Source organism: Chiloscyllium plagiosum, chromosome 4 (genome assembly GCF_004010195.1).
Source record: "Chiloscyllium plagiosum isolate BGI_BamShark_2017 chromosome 4, ASM401019v2, whole genome shotgun sequence".
Taxonomy (NCBI): Eukaryota; Metazoa; Chordata; class Chondrichthyes; order Orectolobiformes; family Hemiscylliidae; genus Chiloscyllium; species Chiloscyllium plagiosum.
Window position 1 is genome coordinate 29,465,464 of NC_057713.1, and position 17,828 is coordinate 29,483,291.

Below are 17,828 nucleotides of genomic sequence, written 5' to 3' on the forward strand. Positions count from 1 at the left end.
TGGGGCAAAGTTTCATATGGATAGGAGAAGGTAGATCTCAGTGAAGATCATAAAGATAATTTACCACAGAGTAAAAAAGAAACCCTTGAGAGGAACAAAGCTGTTAAAAAGCTCCAGTGTTTTCATTGCAATAAAGTGGGCCACATGAAATCACAGTGTTGGCGGGCAAGGAGAAAGCCAGATGTAGCAAAACCAGACTAGCCTGGAAGATTTGTTGGACTAGTAACAAAAAGCACAAGAGAAGTTAGACAACTGCCTCAGAGTGTACAAGATGATCAGAGTTAATTAAGGAGGAAGTGCCAAATCCACTTAAAAAATATACATGCAAAGGTAAAGTTTATTCACATAGGCCAGGGGCAGTAGGTAAAGATGTTGAAATATTAAGGGACATGGGATCCTCTAAGTCTGTAATGCTGAAGGATGAGAAGATATATACTCCTGAGGGACTACTGCCAGAAAAGGTGCTGGTAGCGGGAATTCATGGTGAGACAAAACGTGCTCAATTATGAAGAGTCCAGCAAAGAGTGGAGAATCTGTGGTAGGTGTACTGGACAAACTCTCAGCTCCAGGAATACAATTTGTCCTTGCAAATGATATTACCGATTCACCAATAGGTGTCTGCCTACTCTAGTTGAAAAGCCATTGGAGACGCAGGCAACTGAAGACATGGAGAATGTTTATCCAGGAATTTTCTGATTGTGTGATCACAAGATCGCAGAGGCACAAGCTGATGCTGGAAGGATCAAAAGGCACAAATAAAGAAGCAGACATAGTGTTGTCTGAGACTTTTTTTGATCAGATAAGTGGCACAGAGAAGGAGCCAGTATCTTTAGCTCTGCTAAGCTGATTGAATTACGGCAGAAAGATGAGGAGTTAAAACAGTTCTATCAATGGGCATTTACAGAGGAGAGTGAATGCATCCCTGTATGTTACTACTTAACAAATGGTGTCTTAATGAGGAAATGGAGACCACCACACATTCAAGCAGAAGAGAAATGGGCAGAGATTCATCAAGTTGTTTTGCCAGTAGCGTATAAAAAAGAGGTGCAGCGAGTGGCACATGAGCTGCCACTTGGAGGTCTTAGGGGTGAAGAAAACACAGGTTAAAATGCAAAAACATTTTTACTGGCCTGGACTATACAAAGATGTAGATTGAACTTTGCCAGACATGTCATACATATCAGCTAATTGGTAAACCACGGCAGTTATAAAACGTGAACCTTTAATACTTATTTCAGCATTTGAGGAACTTTTCACAAGAGTCTTGATTAATTGCATAGGTCCCCTACCTCAAACAAAAAGTGGCAATAGGTATTTATTAATAATAATGGATGTGTCAACTAGATTTCCAGAGGCAATCCCATTACGCAACATCACAGCTAAAAGGGTTATAGAAGAACTATTTTTTTTTTGCTGATATAGACTGCCAATAGAGATCTAGTCAGATCAAGGATCAAACTTCACATCCAAACTATTCAAGGAAGTTGTGGATAGTTTGGGAACAAAGAAATTCAAATCTGTATACCGTCCAGAATCGCAGGGAGTGCTAGAGAGATGACATCAAACACTAAAGACCATGTTGAGGGCTTATGGTCAGGATTATCCAGATGATTGGGATAAGTGAGTTCTGTTTGTACTTTTTGTGATCAGAGGTACACCGAATGAATCAACCAAATTCAGTCCATTTGAAATAATTTTTGGGCATGAAGTAAGAGGATCGTTAAAATTGATTAAGGAGAAATTGATAAGTGAGAATTCAGAGACCACCTATTTGGACTATATGTCAAATTTTAGAGAATTTGGAGAGTTGGCTAGACAGTATTTAAAAGTATCACAGCATGCAATGAAACAGAAAACACAAATTCACAAATATGCAATTGAGGATAAGGTATTGGTGTTACTTCCAGTGTCAGGTGAGCCTTTAAAAGCAATGTTTAGTGGGCCTTATCAAATCGAGAGGAAATTGAGTCAGTTGAACTATTTGTTAAGGGCTCCAGACAGGAAGAAATCTCACAGAGTGTGTCATGTGAATATGCTCAAAAGAATTGTGATAGGGAAGGAAAGCAAGGGGAGATTAAATCACAGAATGATTAATGATTAAAGCACAGAAGGAAGACCAATGTTCAGAGAATTCTGAATTGGACATTCCTCAAATCAAATTGTACAGCGAGGAAGGTTTCAAAGATTGGGATAGATTATTGAGTTACCTTCCACAAGAAAATTGAAATGACCTGAAAGTTATTACTATCACATGGGGAAATATGCGGAGATAAACTGGCAAGGACTAATCTAATTGTGCATGGTGTAGCGATAGGAGATGCTGTTCCAATTAAGCAACATTTTTATAGATATAACCTCTAAAGTTGGCAGAGGCTCAGAAGGTGATAGTGTGCATGCTCCAAGATGGCATAAACGAAGTGTGTTACAGTGACTGGAGCTCACCCATAGTCATGGTGCCAAAGCCAGATGGTACCCAATGATTATGTGTGGACTATCGCAAAGTCAACGCCATTACAAAGATTGATGCATATCCAATTCCATGGTTGGAGGACTGTGTCAAACAAGTGTGACAAGCAACTTACATTTCTAAGTTGGACTTGCTCAGAGACTACTGGCAATTACCTCTGTCAGAGACAGCAAAGGTGATTTCGGCTTTTGTAATGCCAAATGGACTATATCAGTTCAAAGTCATGCCATTTGGTATGAAAAATGCTCCAGCCACATTTCAGAGAGTGACTAATAAGGTCATTGTCGGATTACCCAAATGTGTGGGGTACATTGATGACCTGGTGGTGTTTAGTCACTCGTGGAAGGAACATTTACAGCACTCCTAGAAGGAACATTTTCAGACTTTTTCAATCAACTTTGGAAGGCAGGCTTGGTGGTAAGCCTAGCAAAAAGTGAATTTGCCAAAGCCCAAATCACCTTCCTGGGGCATGTTATTGAACATGGACAAATGGCCCCACGAGGTGCAAAAATGAAAGTAATTGGGGAATTTCCCACACCATCAACAAAAAAATCAGTGCTACGGTTCCTGGGAACTGAAAGTTTGTGCTGAACTGCTCCACTCACTGAATTGTTAAAAAAAAGGCAAGAAGTTTATATGGACAGTGGACTGTCAAAAAGCATTTGACAGCCTAAAAACTGTGTTAACCACTGCCCCAGTATTAGCCACACTGGATTACACAAAGCCTTTCAAGGTAGCTATCGTTGCCAGTGATGTGGGTGTCGGTGCAGTGCTCCTGCAGGAGGATGACAGAGATAGAAAGATCCATAAGGTATTTTTCCAAGATGTTGAACATTCATCAACAAAAATATTCAACTGTGGTGAAAGTGACTTTAAGCTTGGTATTGGCATCACAACATTTCAGTGTTTATATTACCAGCAATGCATCTGAGACAATCATACATGCAGATCATAACCCATTGACATTTATGGAAAATTTAAGGACAAATATGTCAGACTGTTTTGATGGAGCTTGTTGCTGCAGCCAATCAATTTGACAATTGTGCATGTGGCAGGTCGTGAAAATGTGATTGCCGATGCGTTATCGAGACTCGAATGAGATACGGAGGCATTTGGTGGTGGGTATACCGTGGCCTGAATTTGCATGTGGTTGTGCATGTTTGCAGGTTTATAGTTAGTATATGCGTGTTTAGACTACTAATCAGGTTTTTGAAGGGTTAAAAATGAAGCTATCTTTTGGTATTGATGGCGCTTTGTTTTAAAGAGGAAACGTATCACAAAGCTAGTCCTACTTTTAAGACAAGCTGTTCCTTGGCTCAAGGATACTCCGTCCTTGATTTTTTTCAGAGGGGTAATAAACCTGGCTGGGCTCCGATCAGTCTGGTTTGGTACAGGGATGAAAAGGATTTTGAGAGGCCTTTTGTTTACATGTATACAGATGAAACTTCAGGCAAAAGTGGTCATGTTTTAGAAGTGACCTGTTTAATAAAAGGGAAATGGTCAGCTCTCTAGCTGAGCAGTTTAGTTCAGCCCAGAATTGGTTGGGAGTTCAACAATGAGCTGTGTGGAAACTCTCTCTTCTGCCCTTCTAACTTCAACATGTAAGTATCTGGCTCTTTTCTGTACTGTGTTTTAAAGGGTGGTTTGCTTTTTAGGACTGTTGTGTATATTCGGAACAGCATACTTAAGTCTAGTTTGAATAGATTGAGTTCTGTAGGGGTTCTTTATTCTGTTCTTTGTGTTTCATTGTGTAATTTTGTGAATAAATATTTTTGTCTGTTTTAAACCTAGTCATCAACCTCGCTAACTTAATCCAGGTAATTTTCACTGCACACTTACCGAAACAAATTGCAAAGTCTGGGCTGCCTGCTTAAGAAGGTTTTGAGTGGTTTGGCCTAGTCCATAACAAAAGGAAAAAAAAACTCTTGGGTCGATAAAGGCATAAGCAAGGTAGCAACACCTTCTTAAAACAACAAGGTATTCGTTCTAACACCTGCTCAGCACTGTAAAGGACAAGAAGATGCAAACAAAAACACCAGTACGAGTGTAATATTTTGGGCAGTAAGTGTAATCTTGGGTGACTAATTGGCCTTTCATACAGAAATTAGCAGCCATACGACAATCCCAATTTGCCCAGCATTTAGAGCTGGAAACAATGACAAGAAAGAAAGGTCCCAGATTGGTCACAAATTAATCACTCAACATCTCAAAAGGTAATCTTACAATGAATTTTAAATTGCATTTCAATAATTGCTTCCACCAGCTCCCTAAAGATTCAGTTCTATAGTCTGCCCACTTTGTCACTGAAATATTGTTCTGCAGATTAGTTCCAGCACAGGTCAGACCTTCTGAGTCTACAGGGTCAGAATAGCTGAAGTTACTTATCATGCTTTATATTGTACAGTCTCTTCAGAATCCTAAAACCAGCAATCTCCTCTTTTCCAGTGAAAGCATGATGAATTTACATATTCTGGATATAGTTATTTTGGATCCTTGTAAAACACCACAGACCAGACTATGTTACTTATGTTACTTTACCTAATTGGAAAATTGCCAGTGCTAAATATGGAATCAGCCCGGTATTTCATCACTAGGTGGTTGTTTGGCTCTGTAAATAGTTTTTAATGAATTGTTTGTGTAAAGTATGATTTTTTTTCTGTAATCCAAACAACATCGTCACATTAAATGGAAATGAATAGAGGCCAAAAACATAATGAAACATTTCAAATTGGAAGGCATTTTTTTCCTCATATACAGAGAATTGATATATGACAAGGACTTTGAAGGCACGTTTGTGATCAAAATCATGATCTTCAAGGAACAAAATGGATGAATTCCATCACATTTCTTATTTGGTATGGCTCTTTAACCAGGGGAAAGATCATTAGGAGGTGAGGTTTGTTGGGGTGCAGGGATCGATGCATGGGTGTAAAAGCAGGATAGGATATCTGAAATAAACATGCCCCTTAGTTTTATACCAGATAATTATTTCACATTCCAAGTCTCTGAGTGGAGACTGTGCTGTCAATTATATTATTCATTGTTCATGGATCTGCCTGACATTACCTACAGGCAGTTCAGGCCTAACTTTATCACAGCTCTGAGGTAAGGTCCAGTTGTGTTTCAGACTGAAGCATTCTTATGATGGTAATCTGACACTGGCAATGAAGAGGACTCAAGTTAGAAATGGGACTGTTGAGAATGTATTTAGTGAGAAAACCTCATTTAGGGCATTCATATTTTTATGCTTTGTTTATAAATGACCAATTAATAAGTCATGCAATATTTTCAAAAAATGCAACCTTGAGAGTCCAAGAACTCTTTTCTCCATTTTGAGATTATATCTCTCCCCTCTCCTAGCCCTCGCAGCACCTTGACTTTATGGTTTTGCTTTCAGCAGAGCTGGGAGAAAGTGAGAACGGTAACAAGGATAGAACTCCTCTGGGCCTCACCTTCTACCCCAATAATCTCCAGATATAGCACATTATCCTGTGTTATTTCAGCCACCTCCAGTCAGAACCAAAGATATAGTTCCCTCCCCACCCCATCTGCATTCCGCAGAGACCACACAGACGTGGGGAGAATATGTAAACCCCACACAAACAGTCACTCGAGGGTAAATTTGAACCTGGGTCATTGTCAATGTGAGACAGCAGTGCGAACCACTTGTTTCAGAACACATTTTATTTCCGCATTCCCTCACCCTCTAACCAATCCCAAGACCATCCTTTCTGTGCCATCTGTTCCCCTTCAACTTTTTTCAACAACAAGACATTCTCTTAAGTTTGGAAGAAGGGTCCTAAAGGATTTAAAATGTGAACATTATTTATCTCTCTATGCTGCTAGAATTGCTCAGTATCTTCAGACTTTGTTTTTACTTCAGGCCTGTAGATGGGTTTTTCACTGACAGCTTAAACCTGCTTTTTTCTCCAAGATTACAGAGCAGAGGATTGAAGAAGAAAAAACTTGCAAGAATGACCTTCCATCTTCTCCATTTATTTGTGAGTTAAAACCAAAATGCATTCCGTTTGTGCTCACCACGAAGTTCAAATGGCATTTGCTGACTTTGAGGATAATGAACCTTCTCACAAGATATCCCAGCTCCTGGGTCATCAGCTACCAGCTGTGAGCAGTGAACAGATGCCAAGTTGAGTAGAAAACTAACTTTTGAGGTAGAGCCAGAAGAGAAGTTGACAAGATTAGCTCAGACAGCCCTAACTAAGTTAATATTGCAACCCCCCCAAGAACTCAACAACCCTATTGGTGTTGAACCTATTGTTGCAAAAATTATTTACATTTGTCAGTTTTGTTCTCTACTGAACACATGTGAGGACACAGCCAAGGTATCTTAGTGTCTCAGTTCACAAGAATAATAACAAGGACTAACCTCCTTTCACCTACTGTCAAAAAATGGATCTGATGGAAATGAAAGTGGGCCGTTTGCATATGTTTTCTATCTGCCATTTTTATAGGAGTTTATAGTCCTCCTGACCTTTAGAAAATCTGGCTCATATGTCATCCTATCAAATCTGTCATGTCATATCCTTACACACGTACCTTACACAACAGTCATCAGATAATAACTGGGTGACAGAAACCCCCAGTAATTTTCCTCCCTGCTTAACACAAGGCCAGATTAACACCTGTACCAACCCATCACCTCAGATGTATTCAGCTATAATGTTACAAATAGAATTACAATGAAATTGAATAGAATTATTCATAACTCCACAAAAAACATAGAATTATATAGAAATTGTATACAATTTCAAAATTGAAATGGGTATTTTAAGTTTATATTGATATTTATCCTTACACAGGCAATTGTCCTAATTCCCTATTCCCAGTGTTCCCATATCTCTTCATTCCTTTACCTTCAACCACATATTCAGAGTCATTGACAATTAGAAGCTATGATAGTTCTTTCCATAACTCAACAATATCATAAATAAGGTTTCTCCCACTCTTCAATTGGTTTAGTGTGAAGTGACTTACCTTTTCTCCTGTACAGTATTTGTGGTTCCTCAGGTAGGGTAAGGCCACAGTCTGTTTCGGAAAATATCCAATCACTACTTTTTTGGCAAAGCTGTGTGTCTGGGTATAGTACGCATTCAAAATGAAGGGCCGCACTGTCCTGTAAAGTTGCCACTTTGCAAATGTTCACCTCTGTACAACCTGAAATTAAAAAATGGAAAACCCAACTCAGAGAAGGACAAAATAACTAACTCCATCTGAACTGTGCCAGTTTGGACACTCCAAAGAACATCCCAAATGCATAACTTGAACTTTGTCACTTTTTGTGAAAAGTTTGCATTTCCTGCGATCTGGAAAAATGGGAATTTAAGCTGTGATATCAGCTGTCACTCAATTGTTAGTGCACCGGTCGCTGAGTCAAAATGGTATGGAGTTTTCCATGCTGTCCTCAACAATATGTATTTGCCAACCAAGGTCACATCGGAGAACTGATTCAGAATTGTTATGGAGCAGGAGGCCATTCAGCCCATCATGTCTACACTGGCTGTCTGAACAGTTTGACTGAGTGCCAACCTTCTGCCTTTTCTCCATAACCCTGCACATTGCTTCTACTCAACACCTTGGTTGAACCTGATTCCAACATATATCCAGAAAGTGCATTCCAGATCCTAACTACTTACTGTTTGAAAAGGCTTTTGTCACCTTGCATTTGCTTCTCAGTAAAATCCTTGAAGTCTGTGCCCTCATTTTCTCAATCCTCTTACTGTTGTGAACAGCTTCTCCTTACCACTCTGTCCAGACTTCTGTGATTTTGAAAACCTCTGTCAAAACTCTTCTCAGCCTTCTGCTTTCCAAAGAAAATAATCATAACTTCTCCAATCTGTCTTCATCATTAAAGTTTCTCATCACTGGAATGATTCACGTAAATCTCTTCTTTTGAATGCATTCACACATTCCTAAAGTGCAGGGCCCAGAACTGTACACAATACACCAGTTTAGCTCAGTTGAGTGGATGGCTGGTTTGTGAAGCTGTGTGATACCAACAGTGTAGTTTCAATTCCTATCACCAGATGAGGTTACCATGATGGGCTCTCCTTCTCACCCTCCTCCTTACTTACAGTATGCTGGCCCTCCCTCTAATGAGAGAGCCACCCTATAGTCTGTTAAGTTGCACCAGTTGAGGGTGACATAATGCCTTTTTTTTAAGTTCAGCATAAACTCCCTGCTCTTGAACTCTATGTCCCTCGAATACAGCTTCATTAACAGTTCTCTGTACTGAAACTTTAATTGCCTATGCACATATGCAGACTCTTTAGAATAATACTCCTTATGTTATACTCCTTCTCCATGTTCTTTCTCCCAAAATGTGACATCCCAAACATCTCCACAGTGAGTGTCATTTGCTACCTATCCACCTACACCACCAGCTTATCAATGTCCTTCTGAATTTATACATTATCCTCCTCAGTTTATAATTTTCACAAGTTTTGTATTGTCCGCAAACTTTGACATTGTCCCCTACACATCATTTATATATGTCAGGACAAGTAAGAGTCCAATACTGATGCCAGGGGAACTCCACACACCAGCTGCCAACCTACAAATTAAACGTAAACTATTACGCTCGGTTTTTTAGATTAGATTAGATTACTTACAGTGTGGAAACAGGCCCTTCGGCCCAACAAGTCCACACCGACCCGCCGAAGCGCAACCCACCCATTCCCCTACATTTACCCCTTTACCTAACACTACGGGCAATTTAGCATGGCCAATTCACCTGACCTGCACATCTTTGGACTGTGGGAGGAAACCGGAGCACCCGGAGGAAACCCGGGTGCTCCGGTTTCTTATCATTCAGCTAATTTTGTATCAGCGTTGCTGCTGTCCTTTTTATTCCATTAACTTTCTCCACCAGTCTATTGTATTGAAAGCCTTTTGTAAGTCCATGTACCCCACATCATCAGCATTACACTCATCAACACTGTCTGTTACCTTTTAAACTATTATCTCAGAGCTGTTACAAGATCCTATGGTTCATAACCTGCCTCTTACAATAGCGACTTTACTTCAATGGCACTTCGTTAGCTATATAATGTTTAGGGACACTGTGAGGCATGAAAATCTGTAATTACGCATTCTTCTTACGACATGTTTCCTCAGCATTGGTGATTATGGAGCAAAGTGCCAATTTTACAACCGAAGATAAGGACGCAAAAAAAATTGAAAATAAATAAGAGTTTAATCTAAAGTAGGTTTCTTACGTGCCAGACACCACAGCTCTGCTTGTTTCATTGAAAACTGATGCTTGAAAAGCTGGTAACGCTGATTTGGAACGGATTGGTTCAGATCTACTCGGACAAGCTTGGAGCCCAGCTGTGAAAAATGTTCTCTGGTGTTTTCTAATCAACACAGAAAATAATTTTTAAATCCTTGTTGCTAAACTGATCAGCTAAGGTTTCACATATCGGTGGCCACTGTCTTTTTCATGAATCAAAAAATGTAAAATATCTGTACAACTCGTGTTTCTCGGGTTTCCAGCTTCCCAACCCAACCCCTAAATTGTGTTCCCTCTTGCCTCTCATAAACAATGGGTCCATTTGTCTGCTTTTCAATAAACATATTAACTAAAATAAAACACTTTACCTAAAACAGCAAACATAAGAACTTAAAGTAATCCAAGATTGACTGGAAGTCTTAATGACTATGAGTGATTTAGATAAGATAATGGGGAAAACTTATTATCTTTGCTTGATGAGTCAACAACCAGATGGTGTGAATTGAAGATATACAAAAGAATGAAGGGAAAGGTTAAACTTAAGATTTTTCTTGTGCAGGTATTTGTTAGATCTTAGGAGAACTGGAGGCAGAAAAACATTTAAGAGGGCAAGTGTATAAATATTTGAAAAAGAAAATCTTAGAAGAGTGTGCAGAAAGGACACGTGACTGGGACAATGATTTCTGAAAGTCAGAAAAGATTTTGTGGGCCAAATGACCTTCTTGTGTCTTTCCAAATCCTATAGCATGTCAATATATTAAACATATGCATGGAATCATTACTCGGATGAAGGTGAAGGAAAGAAAGATTTGAGTGGCTAGTGAAAGACAATAACTATGTACAGTGGCTTCCACAATCATGTGCTGCCTGAGAGGGTGAATAGTCATTTAACTTTAGCCAGGAATTGATGAATTATCATTTTACAACAATTTCTAATTAATGGATCATTATTTCTAACCTGGCAATTCTCATCAAAACATAGTCAGAGAATTAGCCCTTGATCTAGTGGGATTTGCTCCTTCATTCCCAAGATTGATGATGGAATCTGCTTCAACTTAGTCTGTGTGATCACTAAGTTGAATGGATCTCTAAAGTTCAGGCTTCATAGTGTAATTATGTTGCCCCTCCCGAGCCCAGTGCTGAAAAATGGATTGATCAGTTTAGTTGCAGGAGGGGAATAGCTTCAGCATCAGCCTCAGAGATGCGCTATTGGCAGCACTAGTGGAACAAAGTGATACTGAATAATCGTTAACTTTCAAAGTATCATCCTTTGATCATTTGCATAAGGCAAGGTGGTCCTTAAATTTACCTTAGCCACAACCTTAACACTGAAGAAGACACAGATTAATTGATATCTTATTGACAATGTTGAGCACACAACACAGGACCATCATTAATGTCTAACTTTATATAGCTTTCAGCATTTTTTTATTATTCGTTCAGGGATTTGGGCTTTGCTGGCTGGTCTAGCATTTATTGTCCAACGCTCATTACCCCTGAGAAGGTGATGGTGAGGTGCCTTCTTAAAATGCTGCAGTTCATTTTGAGTAGAAATGCCACTATGCTGTTAGTGAGGAAGTTCCAGAATTTTCACCCAGAGAAACTAAAGGGGAGGCAATATGTTTTCAAGTCAGTTTGCTGCTAGTGGTGTTTCTGTCAGTCAGTGATGGCTGCATCCCTGAATTGGTGACAAAAAATAAAGGTGGACCTATTCAATGTCTACCATCATTTTGGGTTAGAAATAGCAGAACACGAATGATTCCTAACTGTCCTTCATAAGCATTTAGGTTCTCAAACTTGCATAATAGTAAATGTGAAGATCAAATGATGGCTTTGCAAGTGATTGACAAATTCCCAGATAAAGAGGAACATAGAAACACACAAATGGCCCCGTTGCTGAGATATTTGGATCATTGATAGTCACATGTGAGATGCCAGAAGACTAACATGGTGCCACTATTGAAAAGAGGTGGTAAGGAAAGGCCAGGCAACTACAGACCAGTTAGCCTGACATCGATGGTGAGCAAGTTGTTGGAGGGAATCCTGAGGTACAGGATTTACATGTATTTGGATAGGCAAGGGCTGATTAGGGATAATCAACGTGGCTTTGTGTGTGGGAAATCATGTCTCACTGACTTGATCGAGTTTTTTGAACAAGTAATGAAGGGGTTTGATGTGGGCAGAGCGGTGGACGTGATCTGTATGGACTTCAATAAGGCATTTGACAATGTTCCTCATGGTAGACTGGTTAGCAAGGTTAGATCTCATGCAATACAGGGAGAATTAGTCAGTTAGATACAGACTGGCTTGAAGGCAAGAAGACAGAGGGTGATGGTGGAGGGTTGCTTTTCAGACTGGAGGCCTGTGACCAGTGGTGTGCCACAAGGATCAGTGTTGGGTCCACTGCTTTTCATTATTTATATAAATGATTTGTATGTGAACATAGGAGGTATAGTTAGTAAGTTTGCAGATGACACAAATTGGACAGTAAAGGAAGTTACCTCAGACTACAAAGGGATTTTGATCAGATGGGCCAATTTGCCGAGGAGTGGCAGATGGAGTTTAATTTAGATAAATGTGAGATGCTGCATTTTGGAAAGGCAAATCAGGGCAGGACTTATACAGGGAGAAAGTGAGGTCTGCAGATGCTGGAGATCAAAGTTGAAACTTTATTGCTGGAACAGCACAGCAGGTCAGGCAGCATCCAGGGAACAGGAGATTCGACGTTTCGGGCACAGGCCCTTCACAATTGTAAGGTTCTGGGGAATTTCGCTGAACAAAGGGACCTTGGAGTGCAGGTTCATAGTTCCATGAAAGTGGAGTTTCAGGTAGATAGGATAGTGAAGCCTTCATTTAGTAGGTTTTCCTTCAGACCATTGAATATAGGAGGTCATGTTGCGGCTGTACAGGACATTGGTTAGGCCACTTTTGGAATATTGTGTGCAATTCTGGTCTCCTTCCTATAGGAAGGATGTTGCAAATCTTGACAAGATTCCTGAAAGATTTACAAGGATGTTGTAAAGGTGTTTTCCCTGGGTTGGGGGAGTCTAAAACTAGAGGCTATAAGTTTAGAGTGAGAGGGGAAAGATTTAAAAGGGATCTAAGGGACAACCTTTTCACACAGAGGGTGGTGCATGTATGGAATGAGCTGTCAGTGGAAGTGGTGGAGGCTGCTACAATTACAACATTTAAAAGGCATCTGGATGGGTACATGAATTGGAAGGGTTTAGAGGGCCATGTGCTAGCAAATGGGACTAGGTTATGTCAGGACATCTGGTCAACATGGAAGAGTTAGACCAAAGGGTCTGTTTCCGTGCTATATGTCTCTGTGACTCTAAATCAGAAACACAAGTAGGCCATTCAGCCCTTCAAGCCTCATCCGCCACTCCATAAGATCAAGGTTGAACTGATTTCAACCTCAAATTCACATTCCCTCCTGCCCCTGATAACCTTTCATACACTCGCTTAGCAAGAACTTATTTAACAGTTAAGTGAGTAGGATATCCAGCCCTCGTACCCCTTAGTCATCCAATTAGATCATGGCTGAGCTGTTCTTTAACTCTATTTCTTTAATTTAACTTCATATTTTTATTACCCGTAAATAGCAAAAAGAAACTATCTCAATCTTGGAAGTTTGAATTGTTTCCGCAATTTGTCAGATAACATGTCTTTTTATGCCTTAGCTTTACAAATACCTGGCACATCTTGGCTCTGTTGATCTTGTAGGACTTTCCCAGCACATTCAGAGAATGACTTCATCCGTGTGTTCATGTTAGAATCTGAAAAACATTTTAAACTGTAACTTTATTTCAAATAACTTGGGATCTTTGGAATAAATTTGTCTACAAGAAAGCTCCTGAGTTAGATAACCAAGTGATATATTAAACAATTTGTGACTCTCGGAGTGAATATGTTATATTGATCCTGTTGGCTAATGGTCAGCAATGATGAACCATGTGGGCATGATTCTTAAAACAGTCAAATAGCCAAGCCTAGTTTTACTGAGACACAAGCAATTTGCAATGCACTACCTGGAGTTTAAGGCCAATGGGTTTCCATGATTCTCAAAACTAGAACAACCATTGAGATAAGAACAATTCTTCTTTCCAAACCACTTTCTCATGTAAAGGATCCTTCAGCAACAGGTAGGGATTGTGCAGGAGGGCACCTTGAGTAGTTGAGCCATGACCTCCAGCAGTAGATGGTAGCAGTGTGGGAGGGCACTGGCATAGCAGTTCGGGCAATCAAATGGGCTCTTTCTAGAGGAAAAGGGGTCTTTAGGGGATGGAAGCCTGATGGAAATGGTAAGACAAAGGATTTCCTCAACCATGTGTAAAACAGAAGCTTAACTCTTTCAAGACCTTGCAATTACAATGAGTATACTGTAAATTCTTTAACAAACTAAAAATATTGGGGAGATAATATCATAGTGGTGTTATTGCATGACTACTAATTTAAAGACCCTGGTAATGTTCTGGGGACCTGGGTTCGAATCCCACTAAAGTACATGGTGGAATTTGAATTCAACAATAATCTGGAGTTAATAGTCTAATGATGACCATCCATCAGATTCACTAATATCCTTAGGAAAGGAAATCTGCTACCCTTACCCAGCCTGGCCTACATATGACTCCAGACACACAGCAATGTGTTGGACTCTTAAATGTCCAATGGACAAATAGGGATGGGCAATAAATGATGCAGCCAGTGACACCCACATCCTGTGGTTGATTAATAAAAATAAGAATCCATGTACATACTGTGTCTTCCTTGTTTAACCTTAATTTCCCTTCATTTTTGGAATGACCTGACCATTTAAATAAAGAGTTACTGCTCTGTGATCTTTCGGTCTTACATGTGTTCAAATCCAACAATATACTAATCTGGAAATTATGAATTAAAAGATCTTCAAACCAGCATACTAATCCCATCCAGAGTGTCCCACATCATGAAATAAGACATGTTCTAAATTATGGACGGCACTGTGGCTCAGTGGTTAGCACTGTTGCTTCACAGTGCTAGGGACCCAGGTTCAATTCCCACCCCAGGCAACTGTCTGTGTGGAGTTTGCACATTCTCCCTGTGTCTGCGTGGGTTTGCTGCGGTTTCCTCCCACAGTCCAAAAATGTGCTGGTTAGGTGAATTGACCATGCTGAATTGTCTGTAGTGTTAGGTGTAGGGGAATAGGTCTGGGAGGATTGCTCTTCAGAGGGTCGGTGTGGACTTGTTGGGCTGAAGGGCCTGTTTCCATACTGTAAACAATCTAATCTAAATTATGGCAGTCAAGCTGAAGTTTCAATAGATGAACAATTAAGGATGGAAGAGATGGAAATTGACCTTTAAGTATAATTTCTCATGTTGTGGTGCTCTATACTGCAGATATTGATACATCCAAATTCCCCTCTTGGTGAGAATTTATCAAAGTTTACCTGCCATTACTTCTCAGTTCTCTAAGATATTGAAACTAAATAAGTAAATTAAAGACTAAGTAGTGAAGATGTTGGAAATCTGAAACAAACATGGAGAATTCAGGAGAAACTTAGCAGGTCTGGCATCTGTGGAGAGAAAAACAGAGTCAATGTTTTGAATCTGATTTGACTCTTCTTCAGAGTATGTTTTGTTTTCTGTGTTCGTTTCTAATGCACAGAAATTGGCTGACCTACATAATTTATTTTAAGTATACCCTTGTGGCTAAGACCAGAGAAGTGAAAGGTTTTAATCCTAGTCCAAACCCATAACAACTAAACTCATCTCGGGTAGCATGGTGCTGAGAAAGGTATAATCTTTTGTTAAATTATTGTCACTAAAGGGAATATAGACACATAATAGGGCCTGGTCACGCTGCCTGCCACAGTGAAATAATCTTCCAGCACTTACTGTCAATGAATAGTCACTTGAGGAAGATATGTGAGAGCAACTAGTATCCCAGAACTGCATTCAACATTTGATGGAAAGCATTAGTGCTCTGAGATAAAAGTGGTTAATGAAGAAGCAATTGAACAAAGTAAACAACAAGAAAATCTTAAAGAAAAGTCACGTGCAATCTTAAATCTTAAAGAAAATTAAGCTTACCCTGCCAGAGATAGATACGCTGGAAAGAGTTGAATGATCTCTGAATCTCTTCCTTCATTTCTGGAGACAGTTCCGTGGAGTACTCAGCATTCACAAAATTCTTCGATAAAAGTGCATAAGCTGCATGGAATTGAAGTAGCTTAGTTTATTTCAAGTAATCTTTCATTTGATACTAAAATAGGCTTTCATGTGATATGAACACATTTAGAAAGTTGTGAGTCTTCTCTTTTGCATAATACAGAGATGAAAACAATGATCTTGCAGTGTACAGAACACAATCTGAGACAGTGGAGAAAGTGAGGACTGCAGATGCTGGAGATCAGAGCTGAAAATGTGTTGCTGGAAAAGCGCAGCAGGTCAGGCAGCATCCAAGGAACAGGAGAATCGACGTTTCGGGCATGAGCCCGAAGATTCCTGAAGAAGGGCTCATGCCCGAAACATCGATTCTCCTGCTCCTTGGATGCTGCCTGACCTGCTGCACAATCTGAGACAGTGACAGATATGAGGGGTGGCGGAGCAACAGAATAGAAAATGTTCTGAACAATCTTATTGTATTCCCACTGGGTTTACCTAAATGAAGGATTATTGGATTACCTATGCTCCATCAGGTTATCAGAATCATGTGAACTGGTAGTAATAGGTTTCAGGAATGAATATTCTGTCTAGATTTTTAAAAATTCAGTTATGGGTTATGTACATAACTGACTGAGCCAGCATTTATTGTCCATTCCTCGCTGTGCTCGCAAAGGCAGCGGTGAACTGCCTTCTTGAACCTGTGCAGTTTCTTTGGTGCAGATATACCTACTGTACCATTAAGAAGGTATGATGTGGTGATGCCAGTGTTGGACAATGTTGCAAGTCACATGACACCAGCTTGTAGTCCAAAAGATTTATTTAAAATCATAAGCTTTTGAAGCGCTGCTCTTTCATCAGGTGAGGTAGTAAGGTAGATTCAGGATTCTGACCTAGGAACAGTGAAGTATTTCCAAGTCTGGATGGTAAAAGGCTGGAAGGAAACTTGCAAGTGGCATTCCCATTAACCTGCTGCCTTTGTCCTTCCAGGTGGATTTGAATAGTTTTTCCTCCTTCCCTGTCTGTTCTAAACAGTATTACCATAGCTAATATATCCTAAATGGCTCTCCTGCATTCTTCATTAGTTCCATTTCTAAACCCTTTCATCATTTACCTATGTTAAATAAAAATCTCAAGTTGTTCATTTTAACTATTTTTTTTATATGAGACCTAAAAACTTCAGAACCCCTTACCACCTCAGCATTCTTTCTACAATCTACACTGTTTAAAACTGTTTGGCATTATTTCTTGATATATAACATCTTCTCCATGTTTTCAACATTGTTAGCAGTACAAAGAACTTACTGGATACATATATACCTGTAGAAGCAGAAAGAACTAAATCATTTTAAATTAAAGTAAAATACTGCAGATGCCAGTAATTTGAAAGAAGCACAGAAAACACTGGGGAAACTCAGAAGGTCTGGCAGCATCAGTGGAGAGAGGAAGAGAGTCAACAATTCAAACCTGATATGATATTTCTCTGAACTGAAGAAATTCTGAAGAAGAGTCTCACTGCACTCAAAACATTACCTCTGTTTCTCTCTTCACAGATGCTACCAGACATGCTGAGTTTCCCCAGAATTTTCTGTATTTAAATCATCTTAAACTTACCCCCAGAAACCCACAACCAGCCCAATGCAAGATTTCCATTTCCTATTAGAGCAAGGGTCTTGTTGTCTCTGAATGAGATTGCTTACCGAATTATTAGTTATTATGAAGTATTACTGTGCCACTGAGATGTGCAATAGAATTGGGTTGAAACTGCTTAGTCCTACGTTAAGACATATACTTACTATATTCTAACTTAGGAGAAAGTGAGGACTGCAGATGCTGGAGACCAGAGTTGAAAAGTGTGGTGCTGGAAACGCACAGCAGGCCGGGCAGCATCCGAGAAGCAGGAGAATCGACGTTTCGGGCATAAGCCCTTCTTCAGAAATGAGGCTGGTGTGCCAAGCAGGCTGAGAT

At 39.8% G+C, this 17,828-nt stretch overlaps 1 protein-coding gene across 1 annotated transcript in view; it reads right to left on the reverse strand.

Annotated features, from left to right (window-relative positions):
• The window catches only part of tg (thyroglobulin), a 354,658-nt gene that overhangs the window by 233,974 nt on the left and 102,856 nt on the right, over positions 1-17,828 (reverse strand). Inside the window, exons 25-28 of the mRNA XM_043687541.1 lie at positions 15,789-15,908; positions 13,412-13,495; positions 9,703-9,840; positions 7,463-7,642 (exon numbers count right to left, since the gene is read on the reverse strand). Of these exons, the coding sequence (XP_043543476.1) occupies positions 7,463-7,642; positions 9,703-9,840; positions 13,412-13,495; positions 15,789-15,908 (522 nt within the window). The remainder of the gene's footprint in view (positions 1-7,462; positions 7,643-9,702; positions 9,841-13,411; positions 13,496-15,788; positions 15,909-17,828) is intronic.